This window comes from Planococcus citri, chromosome 2 (genome assembly GCF_950023065.1).
Source record: "Planococcus citri chromosome 2, ihPlaCitr1.1, whole genome shotgun sequence".
NCBI lineage: Eukaryota > Metazoa > Arthropoda > Insecta > Hemiptera > Pseudococcidae > Planococcus > Planococcus citri.
In genome coordinates this window covers 73,474,007-73,486,062 of record NC_088678.1, presented here as the reverse complement: position 1 = coordinate 73,486,062, position 12,056 = coordinate 73,474,007, and the positions used below count along the sequence as shown (strand labels likewise).

Here is a 12,056-nt window from a genome sequence, read left to right as displayed (position 1 = left end):
TGGGTAGCGCTTCGGCAGATATAAGCCTCTAAGAGCTAGAGGAGTTTTTCTGACTTACCCCGAATTCGGACTTCCCCCGGTGCACCTTATATTATGTTGATGAAAAATAAACAAACTTTTTCGAAATTATAACATCAAATTTGATATTTATTACGCAGAAATTATACTTTTTTTTTTGAAACAGTTAAACAGGTAAAAGAATTTACAGATAAAATAATTACAACTATTAATTTTCAGAAAAATGAAGAAATCCTGCTGTACCTACATGGTACGTGGCGTATGGATGACGCCCTCCATGAGTGGGAGTATTCCCCATCATCCGACCTGTATTAAAAGTAAAGTTAAAAACTTGAAAAAAAAATTAGTTATTAAAATTGGGGAAAAAAAGAGCTGGAGAATATTTTCATGTTTATGGCACTCAAGTAAACTGTTTTCTTCATGAACATTATTATATTAACAATACAAAATAAATAAAAGAAATATGGTAATTTTTTTTTTTTTTAATTGATTGGCAAAAACTCTCTTGTAATCAGCGAATAGCTGATGGCTTGTTTTGCTATAAATTCCAAAAAACCTCATTTTCTTTAAAAATTATTGTTCAAAAATCTTATTATTTTCTGTTTTTTGCTAAAATTTAATTCTTATACTGAAGAATGAAGATGAAATTATTGTTCCTAGTACTAGCTTCTTTGCTAATATATTTTACTAAATTTTTGTTTGTGTTTAGAATACAAAGGTTGTTTTTTTCTGTTTATAATTTTTGTTTTTCATATTTTATTCAGTTTTCACAAATAATATATGTATTTACTTTTGTTTACATTTAGCATTAAATAATTATTCTCAGTTTTGTTTTCACATCTTATTCAGTGTTTACAAGTACCAATATGATTATTTTTTGTAAACTATCAGTTAAAACTGTACAACTGTATACAGCTACGCACACTTTGCAGCTAAGCTGTGCTTAGCTGTCTAGTTTTTTTTTTTTTTTTACTATCAAGGAAAACATACCAACTGACAGAAAAATTTCTAAAGCGAACAAATCTGAATCGAAAGAGCGTGCAATAAATCACCAGCCAAAATTTCAGATATCAAGGGCGTTTTTCGATTTTTGATACATTTTTTGAATCAAAACGGCCAAAATCAAAAAAAAAACAAAAATTGACCCGGAGAACTGAAATTTGGAACCTACCCAATTTTCTGAATTGATTGGAAACTATAGGGACTTTATTTCGAATCATTTTGAGCAGTTCTGGAGTCTGCAGCAGGTTTTTAGTGTGCGTAGCACACTATTGGTTTCGTTCCGAAAGTTGAAAAATTCTTTGGCTCGAATGTTCTCTTAGAGGAATGGGCCGATTTTTTTGAATCTTTCGTAGGTAGGTGAGGCATAACTTGAGGGAGGGAATGTCGTAATTATAATTGCAATTACTCAATTAGCTTCTTGAGTAATTGCAATTAATTACGAAAATTTGTACCAAAAAAAGAATAAAAAAGGGAAAAGGGCCATATCAAAAGGGAAGCCGACAAAAGCGAAGCCGACTTTAAATTTTCAAAATTGAACAATGAGAAAGGTATCAAAAGGGGCGCCGACAGTCAGTTAAATTTCTAAATTTATGTAACTCCACAGGGGTGATTTTTCGGAAATTAAACAATGGGAAATGTTCTTACAACCCCATGCTGTGTTACATAAATTTGGAAATTTAACTGACTGTCGGCGCCGCTTTTGATACCTTTCTCATTGTTCAATTTTGAAAATTTGTTCAATTTTGAAAATTTAAAGTCGGCTTCGCTTTTGTCGGCTTCCCTTTTGATATGGCATTTCCCTTTGTGTTCGCTTATCTGCCGGTTTTTATTGAATTGAGCGAACACAACAGGTGGTAAAAATTTAATTTTGAAGAGCATGTTGCGGCTCCACGTGGAGCTAAACTTTAAATTTTCAAAATTGAACAATGAGAAAGGTATCAAAAGGGAAGCCGACATCGGTTTTAAAATGAAACACTGCAGGGGTCCTAAAATATTCTTATCTACAGTGTTATCTTTCCCATTGTTCAATTTTAGAATAGACGCCGAAAGCAGGTGTTTACCCTTTCGGAATCAAAACCCACCAGTCATTTGTGAAACACCTGCAGGTGTTTCATTTACACAGGTAGATGCTGAAAGCAGGTGGTTAACCTTTCAGAATCAAAACCTCCAGTCATTTGTGATTTTGCTGTGCTCCCAAGAGGTTCTCTCACTCTCTCAGTACTGCAGTGCTTATGCTTTCCTGATATATCGCGTTGTGCTCCGGAGCTTTCAGAATAGCATAGCATAGTGTATTCGGAATCGCGTTTTGCTTTTTCTTTCAAAATCGTGTTGTGCTTTTTTTTGAAATCGCGTTGTGCTTTTTGTTCAAAATCGAGTTTTTTTTGAAAATCACGTTGTGCTTTTTTTTCAAAGTTCACGTTGCGCTTCTTTTTTAAAATCACGTTGTGCTTCTTTTTTAAAATCGCGTTGTGTTTTTTTTTAAAAATTGTGTTGTGCTTTTTTTTTTCGAAATCTAGTGCTTTTCAATTCCTAAAGTTTGCATTGTGTTTTTTTTCGAAGTTCGCGTTGTGCTTCTTTTTCTGAAATTGCGTGGTGCTTTTTTTCGAAAACGCGTTGTGCTTTTTTTCTAAAATTCGCGTTGTTTTTTTATTTCAAAGTTCGCGTTGTGCTTTTTTTTCAAAATCGCGTTGTGCTTTTTTTTCAAAATTGTGTGGTGCTTTTTTTCGAAATTGCGTTGTGATTCTTTTTGAAGTTCACGTTGTGCTTTTTTTTCAAAATCGTGTTGTGCTTTTTTTTTTTAAATCTCGTGTTTTTTTTTCAAAATCGCGTTATGCTTTTTTTCCAAAATGGTGTGGTGCTTTTTTTCAAAATTTTGTTGTGCCTTTTTTTTTGAAGTTGGCGTTGTGCTTTTTTTTCAAAGTTCGCGTTGCGCTTTTTTTTAAAATCACATGCTTTTTTTCCAAAATTTGCGTTGTGCTTTTTTTTCCAAAATCGCGTTGCGCTTTTTTTTAAAAATCACGTTGTGCTTTTTTTCCAAAATTTGCGTTGTGCTTTTTTTTCAAAATCGCGTTGTGCTTTTTTTAAAAATCTCGTTGTGCTTTTTTTTCAAAATCGCGTTATGCTTTTTTTCCAAAATGGTGTGGTGCTTTTTTTCAAAATTTTGTTGTGCCTTTTTTTTGAAGTTCACGTTGCGCTTTTTTTTCAAAGTTCGCGTTGCGCTTTTTTTTTTAAAAATCACGTTGTGCTTTTTTCCAAAATTCGCGTTGTGCTTTTTTTTCAAAATCGCGTTGTGCTTTTTTTTTAAAATCTCGTGCTTTTTTTTCAAAATCGCGTTATGCTTTTTTTCCAAAATGGTGTGGTGCTTTTTTTCAAAATTTTGTTGTGCCATTTTTTTGAAGTTCGCGTTGTGCTTTTTTTTCAAAGTTTGCGTTGGGCTTTTTTTTTAAAAATCACAACTGTGCTTTTTTTCCAAAATTCCCGTTGTGCTTTTTAAAAAAAAAAATCGCGTTGTGCTTTTTTTCTAAAATTTGCGTTGTGCTTTTTTTCCTAAAATTCGCGTTGTGTTCTTTTTTTTTTGAAGTTTGCGTTGTGCTTTTTTTTTAAAATCACGTGCTTTTTTTAAAAAAAATCTTGTGCTTTTTTTTCAAAATCGCGTTATGTTTTTTTTCCAAAATGGTGTGGTGCTTTTTTTCAAAATTTTGTTGTGCCTTTTTTTTTGAAGTTGGCATTGTGCTTTTTTTTCAAAGTTCGCGTTGCGCTTTTTTTTAAAATCACATGCTTTTTTTCCAAAATTTGCGTTGGTTTTTTTTTAAAATCGCGTTGTGCTTTTTTTCTAAAATTCGCGTTGTGATTTTTTTCCTAAAATTCGCGTTGTGTTCTTTTTTTTGAAGTTCGTGTCGTGCTTTTTTTTAAAAATCGCGTTGTGCTTCTTTTTCTGAAATTGCGTGGTGCTTTTTTTCGAAATCGCGTTGTGCTTTTTTTTTAAAATTCGCGTTTTTTGATTTCAAAGTTCGCGTTGTGCTTTTTTTCCAAAATTTGCTTTGCTTTTTTTTCAAAGTTCGCGTTGTGCTTTTTAAAATGAAAATCGCGTTTTTTTTTTTGAAATCGCATTGTGTTTTTTTCCAACGTTCAAGTTGTTTTTTTTTTCAACGTTCACATTGTGCTTTTTTTCTGAAATTGTATTGTACTTTTTTTTCCGAAATTGCGTGGTTTTTTTTTTCAAAGTCACGTTCAAAATGTCATTGTGCTTTTTTTTTTTGAAGTTCGTGTTGTGCTTTTTTTTCGACGTTTGCATTGTGCTTTTTTTTCTGAAATAGCGTTGTGCTTTTTTTCCAAAATCCGCATTGTGCTTTTTTTTAAAAGTTGGCCTTGTGCTTTTTTCAGAATTCACTTTGAGCTTTTTTTCAAAGTTCGCATTGTGCTTTTTTTCATTAAAATTCGCGTTGTGCCTTTTTTTTCAAAATTGTGTTGTGCTTTTTTTTCGAAGTCCTCATTGTGCTTTTTTTTTTGAAGTTCACGTTGTGCTTTTTTTCCGAAATTGTGTAGTGCTTTTTTTTTCAAAATCGCATTGTGCTTTTTTTTGAAATCGCGTTGTGCTTTTTTTCAAAGTTCGCTTTTTTTCAAAATCGCGTTGTGCTTTTTTCCGAAATTGTGTTGTGCTTTTTTTCCAAAATTGCGTGGTGCTTTTTTTTCAAAATCGCGTTCAAAATCGCGTTGTGCTTTTTTTTTGAAGTTCGCGTTCTGTTTTTTTTTCAACATTTGCGTTGTGCTTTTTTTCCGAAGTCGCGTTGTGCTTTTTTTCAAAGTTGGCCTTGTGCTTTTTTGAGAATTCGCGTTGATCTTTTTTCAAAGTTTGCACTGTGCTTTTTTTCAAAATTGCGTTGTGCTTTTTTTTCAAAATTGTGTTGTGCTTTTTTTTCGAAATCGCGTAGTGCTTTTTTTAAACTAAAATTCGCGTTGTGCCTTTTTTCAAAATCGCGTTGTGCTTTTTTTTTAAATCATCATTGCGTTCTGCTTTCAAAATCCCAATTGCTTTTTTCCAAAGTTGCTTTGTGCTTTTTTTGAAAATCGTATTGTGCTTTTTTTCTCCAAATCACGTTGTGCGTTTTTTTTTAAATCATGATTGCGTTCTGCTTTCAAAATCCCAATCGCTTTTTTTCAAAGTTGCATTGTGCTTTTTTTGAAAATCGTGATGTGCTTTTTTTTCATAATCGTATTGTGATTTTTTTTAAAATCATGATTGCGTTCTGCTTTCAAAATTCCAATCGTTTTTTTTTAAAGTTGCGTTATGCTTTTTTTTTCAAAATCGTATTTTGATTTTTTTCGGAATCTTGTTCTATTTTTGAAATTTGCGTTGTGATTTTGTTCTAAATCGCATTGTGCTTATTATTTTGAAGTCGCATTGTGCTTTTTTCGAAGTTGCGCCTTTTTTTGAAATTTTGTTATGCTTCTTTTCCAAAATTGCGTTGCGCTTTCCAAACTAAAGAAGCTACGCACACTGTTACAGCTGCGCTGTCTAGTTTAAAAATGAAATTACGCAAAATTTTACCCAATGACTCAATGAGTTTCAAGGAGGTTTGAAACCAATTTCGGACAAATGGTTTGTAATTGGTAAAGAGAATATATACGAGCTGAAGTTGCTTCAGACAGTTTTTATGTGGCTCGTGTTACAAATCTTGAATTTTTAAAATACACCTGGATGAGGCTCCGGATCGGATTCAAATAACCTCAAAGCAACTCAGAATATTGAAATTAAGAGTAGGTATAAAGTAAATTTCAGCTTTGCGACTTCTCATAACCGATCGAAAATTTTTCTTTCAGAATACCTCGACGTCCATTTCACATCTTTTGAAAGGGTTAAGTATAGGACGCAGTAATCCGGTGATTCAAAAATTTTGTCATGGAGGATTTCGACCCCGAGGAACAAATTTCAGTGATTTGATTCAAAATCGCAGCCGGAAGGCTGGTTTGCCATCGTTACTCAACCAAGCCAAGTTTCTTTTCATCGCTTCATCAAAAATCTAAAATGAGGCTAAAATTTTCGTCATGAGAGTTTCGGAGCATTCTCTATCGATCTAAACTCTAGGTTTTATTCAAATTGGATCGAATCAATTCGAAATGATTCCCACAGGTACTGTTTGCGCAACAATGGGGGGGGGAGGGAGGATTCGTCACCACAAATTCACTCATAAAAAAATCAACATCTCAAAGAATCGAATAAAAAAATGAGAAATACTCACGTAATGAATATCTAAATAATATTTATTATTTTATAATAACGACAGGCGAATACGAGAATAATTATACTTAATACATAGATATACCTATTCCATAATTAAGCATGTACTGTACTTAGATCTACTCGTAGGTATATACTATAAAGCAAAATAGGCTGGATGAATTCAAAATTCAATCCCCAAAACTGGTCACAATCACATGCTTACAAGTACATTATTTATGTACAAATAAATTTAATAAAAATAAATTATTTAAAAAATAAGATAAGCAATTCGCATTTGAGCGAAATCAGGTTGGATCAAAACAGCATGTTCTAAAAGCCCTTTAACCAAAATTTCAGATCCTGAAGTTCTTTTTTCAAAAATAACATCGCCATTTCAATTTTTTATGGACGATGGTTCCTGCAAACATTGAAGTTGACCCATTTGGCCCATATTTTTACGTAAGGTATCCGTTGAAAAAGTTGAAAAAACCCTTTCACTCGATGAAATAAACTCCATTCACAACATAATCAAAATTCGAAAAAATGAAAAAAATAAACGAATTTTATTTTTTTTTGCTACGAGTGTGATTTTTATCAATTTTTTCACGAAATACGTAAGAAAGAGGTCAAAATCAGGCAACTGAATGCATTTCAACTTTTTTTGATGTTTGGAATTGAAAATTGAATTTTTTTGAATTTCGATTTTCTTGTGATGAGTTTATTTTAGGGTCATTCCATGTCAACTCAAGTTTGGTGCCAGCCCCCTCAGGGGGCGGGTGGGGAGGCTCCCATTATTTTCACATTGTCTCGAGCTACTCAACTTCAGCAGCCCATTCCTCCAAAACTATGATACTTTGATCAAAGCTGATTTCACAGTTCGAAAGGGAATTGCATTTAGAACTTTTTAGGCATTTTGAAATTTTCAAAAGTTGAAAGCTGAACTTTCAAATTGGAAGTTCAAATTTCAAAATGGCGCTGTAAGTGGGAGCTACCATTTAAAATTTTGAAAAAAGTTCCATATATGTACCTTTTGAACTATCTAAGTTTCGAGATGGGATCTCTCAATGGAAGGGGAGCACCCCCATCCCCAATTTTGGGCGAAACTTTCGAAAGGAAATCTGGGGCATGTGATATATCGAGTTCTATGTTTTTGGTGACGCTGAACACGAATATGACGTCAGATTTTTGATAGGACCCCATCCATGGCCCCCAGAACCACCCCAAAGGGGGTAAAAGTTCAAAAAAGTGTTTTGTTCGTGCGACACATGGAATAGTATGTTTTTGGTGACGCTGAACACGAATATGCCGTTAGCTTTATGATTGGACCCGTCCACGGCCCCCAGCACCTCCCCAAGGGGGGTAACCCAAAAAAACGGATTACATTCGTGTGACACATGAAATATAGTATGTTTTCGATATCGCTGAGAACGAATATAGCCATAGTTTTTTAAATCGACCTCACCCATGGCCCCCAGAACCTCCCCCAATAGGTGAAAGTCCGAAAAAATTGTTGGGGGCCATGGATGGGGTCCAATCAAAAATCTGACGTCATATTCGTGTTCAGCGTTACCAAAAACATACTATTCCATGTGTCGCACGAACAAAACACTTTTTTGAACTTTTACCCCCTTTGGGGTGGTGCTGGGGGCCATGGATGGGGTCCTATCAAAAATCTGACGTCATATTCGTGTTCAGCGTCACCAAAAACATAGAATTCGATATATCACATGCCCCAGATTTCCTTTCGAAGGTTTCGCCCAAAATTGGGGGGGGGGGTGCTCCCCTTCCATTAAGGGATCCCACCTCGAAACTTGAATATTTCGAAAAAGCATCGAAAGGTACATCTATGGAAATTTTTTCAAAATTTTAAATGGTAGCTCCCACTTACAGCGCCATTTTGTAATTTGAACTTCCAATTGGAAAGTTCAACTTTCAACTTTTGAAAATTTCAAAATCCTTAAAAAGTTCTAAATGCAATTTCCTTTCGAACAGTGAAATCAGTTTTGATCAAAGTATCATAGTTTTGGAGGAATGGGCTGCTGAAGTTGAGTAGCTCGAGACAATGTGAAAATAATGGGAGCCTCCTCACCCGCCCCCTGAGGGGGCTGGGACCAAACTAATTGCGGGGTTCTTACTTACTGAATGGGTATATATTGTAAAAAAAAATTTGAGCGAAATCGAAAGACAAGACTTTCAAAATCGCCTTTTTTTGGTTGAGTTGACATGGAATGACCCTTTATTGAGTGAAAGGGTTCTTCCAACTTTTTCAACGGATACTTAAAAACAGGGCTCAAATGGGTCAACTTCACCAGTCGTCAGAAAATCGCATTTTTTCGCAATCTTTAAATTTTTTTAAATCGACTTTACGACATAATGCCATCCCAATTTTTTGATATGTTGTTCAGCATGAAAAGTTGTCCGTAATATATTTTTTTCAGAATTTTTGAGAGTCCGAACGATACGAAAACTACGTTTTGAAACTTTTTGAGCTAATTTTTCGTATGAAAAAAAGTGGCAAAGCTGATTTTTATGATATCACCAAAAAGCCTTTCGAAACCCCTAACTATTGAAAAAAGTTCGATTTTGATAGGTATCGCGGTTATCGAGTAATCCACTGCTGAAATGGATGATATTTCAGTTCACTGTAAACTTTGACACCCCCTAGCAGCCTTTAAAAAAGGGCTAGAGGGCTGCGATTTGCGCCATTGGTCATCCTTTCAAAAGGTCTTTCCACAGGAAAAACCTCAAAAAAATCGCTACCACTTCTTGGTCGAATTGACGTGGAATGACCCTCGTACAAATTGGTTTGAATATCAGTTCAAAAGGTTCTAAAATATTTCACGAAGTGATAATTATTAATAATATACGACATATTGAATACCTTAAAAAAATGCAAAAAATATAATAAATATTCTAGGGGGTAAACTCGTAACTTTTTTATAGATTAACCAGCAAACTCATAACGTTTTGACAAACTCGTAACCTTTTTAGGACGTGACTTTTCGATGAGGTGCCATATGAATCTACAAGGTGTGGGGAGTCTACTGGCAAAGTTTGAGCAGGGACGTGAGATTGCCGTTTATACACTTTCTCTTTTGACTCAATTTTCAAATGAGTGCATAGCCTAAGTATTATGTACAAGGACATGAGGAAAAGGTGTTTATTGCCAAGAATCATTTTTTACGTTTTTTACGTTCTTTTTGGTGATTTTGGTGGTTGAAGATGTCCTCTTTCACATGGCGTGGTCAAAAATCGTCTAAAATAAATTTTTGACTGCTCAATTTTAATTTAGAGTTGATTATACAGGTCCGAATTTTCGTGTTTTTCAGTCTAAACAGTGATTTTATGGGAAAAGTATGCATCCTAGGAAAAAAATGCAATGAAGGAAATTGTAGAGAATAAAATTTTCTTTCTGCTCAGAGCTGGTTATTTTTCTGTGGGATGCTTTGTTAAAAAGCTATTTGCGAAAAACAGAGACGTATGGGACTTTAAAAAAAAAGCTTTTCTGAAAAATTGATGTTTCGGCAATGAGATACCTCTCCACAGGTCACCCAAAAATCAAGTTAACGAATATAACGCGGCCTAACATCGAGTACTATCAGGCCTATGGGGTGACGCGTCGAGCGCATGCACAGCAACGAAGTTATAGGTGGGACGTGAGTTTGTATTTTATACAAAACGTTATGAGTTTACCTGTATGCGGCTATATATAGATATACTCGACACTCGTATAAGACTAGCAGCATATTACGCGATTCATTAGTAGTCGAAGAAAATAGCCAGCAAATCGTGCATCAAATCGGGACGTTGCGCTTTGACCGAGTGATAAAGCGCTGTACTTTTAATATTACGGAAAGCTTCACGATTATCTTTGATGTATTGAAGAGTACGCTCCTTCAATTCATCAGCACCGTGCATATCCGCCAGTATCAAAGCGTTGGATACGTTACCAATGCACAAATCGTCGATTATAAAATCTTCGCATATTTTCTTCAATTCGTCCAGCCGGAATTGATTTGCTGCCGGTAGCAATGCGTAAGCCGTCCTATCCAAATTTCTCGTCTTCCCTGTATAAATGTAGAGTAACATATCCTCGAAAGTTTCTCTCGTCACGTTGTCAACTTTAATGGTGTTCGCCACGCTTTCTTGGGTATTTGTTGTAAACATGGTGTTAAAAACCGAACTACGCCCGGCTAAGATGGCTTTATGAGCTTTGAATTCTTTACCTTGCACCGAGAAGTTTATGTCGGTGAATTGTTTGTCTTTGAGGATTCGTTCGAGGTCGCGTACCAGGCTGGAATCGGGACCCTTATTCGTCGGCGTTGGATTACTATATAAAGAAATAACGTTGCATCGGGAGGTAAGTGCGACCGCCGATCTGAAGTCATTTGAAAGGCCGATTTCGGAACCTGCGTCTGAATTCGGTACCGTTGTAATTGTAGGTCCGCCGAAGGCAATGGGCTTATCTGAATTCGACATCGAGCTATAAGGCACACTGAAGGAAAGGTTTCCCACAGAAGGTGATCTCGTCGAAGAAGACTCGCCAAATGTAGAATAATGCGTCATTGCTCGTAAATCAAACTAGCAGCAGAGAAGCTCGAAGAACTTAGAACTGCAACATTATTCAAAAATTCAACATGAATAATCAAAACGTGCAGGAATAATTACTCGTAAGTCGTAATTAGCTGAACTGGAATAAGTTCTACAAAGGTAGGGCGTAACTAGAAGGTGAGCCGGGCAAGACCAGACCTAGTTGAAAAAATTGGTCAAATTTTTTAGAAACAGTAAAATGTTCTTTTTTGATGAATTTTTTGAAAAAATGTCACCCCCTCCCTCTTTATTCGATCAGAAATTTCCATTTTTCGTTTAATATTTGGCATTAACCATTCCCTTCCTTCATTTTCTGTTCCTAATCAATTTTTTAGAATAATTATCAAAATACTCTGGTTTCGTAAAATTATTAGGCTCCATTCGAGCCTATATAAAAATAAAAAGCTGGCTGCGTGAACCCCTCCATCCTCCCCCTTCCAAATTCCAACCTGCATCACCCGCATAAAAAAATTCAAGACCTTCGAGCTATTTTCACCGGCACCTTTGTTCGGCTCACCTGAAAAAAAGGACGGTGACGCCAATACAACTATATGTATATCAAAAAATCAATACTTACTCACCGTGAAAATTATCGAACTTGGAGTCGAGTCGAATTCTTCCTCTACTGCAATAATTAACAGAGGTAGTTGATTCAATTGTAAAAGTAAAATTACGAGAATATCACACGATTTACAGTGTCTAAATACAAAAAATTACTCGATCAGAGAAGCGCAACAATCTAATGAGCTTGACTTGCGAGATGAATAGGCCTACTATACGTCATTCACCTAAGCATCAAACACATACGAAATATCGCGAAATAAAGGGATACTTCGATAACAGGGTGAAATCATAGTTGAGAGGGAGTTGGGGGAGATGTTGAACAGTGTTGTCGCATTTCAATCACAATGTTACCAACTGATTTTGCAATTTTTTTGTCGCAAAATTGTTCGAATGGTGACGAAAATTCGATTCGATCACATTATAGCGAAACGTAGGAACAGGATTCTGCGCAAGAGAGAAATATGTATTTGTAGAAGGCAATTTTTGAATTCGAGTGGGATTTATTTAGAAACTCGCGTCGGTATTATCAAATTTTCAAATGTTAAAGTGAAAATTATTCGATCAAATAATTTTTACGAGTACTACATATAAAGGAGAAGGTATAAATATGGACCCCCTCTAGCTTTTTGGCCTTAAAGGGTAGAAAAAATTATCAAAAAAT

The 12,056-nt window shown here is 35.2% G+C and overlaps 1 protein-coding gene across 2 annotated transcripts; it reads right to left on the bottom strand.

Annotated features, from left to right (window-relative positions):
- Positions 1 to 9,457: 9,457 nt before the first annotated feature.
- Positions 9,458 to 11,690, bottom strand: LOC135837688 (speckle-type POZ protein-like). Of its 2 annotated transcripts, none has more exons than XM_065353052.1 (2): positions 11,409 to 11,690; positions 9,458 to 10,853 (listed from the first exon to the last, which is right to left on the bottom strand). In XM_065353052.1, exon 2 carries the CDS (start codon positions 10,805 to 10,807, stop codon positions 10,001 to 10,003), a length of 807 nt encoding a protein of 268 aa, XP_065209124.1. In that variant the 5' UTR covers positions 10,808 to 10,853; positions 11,409 to 11,690; the 3' UTR covers positions 9,458 to 10,000. The 2 variants fall into 2 exon arrangements, with proteins under 2 accessions (XP_065209124.1, XP_065209122.1); XM_065353050.1 differs by having other exon boundaries at positions 11,413 to 11,690.
- Between the last annotated feature and the right edge of the window lie 366 nt (positions 11,691 to 12,056).

Excerpts from the sequence above, each read along its gene's own strand:
- LOC135837688 (XM_065353052.1), bottom strand. The coding sequence starts at position 10,807 with ATGACGCATTATTCTACATTTGGCGAGTCTTCTTCGACGAGATCACCT.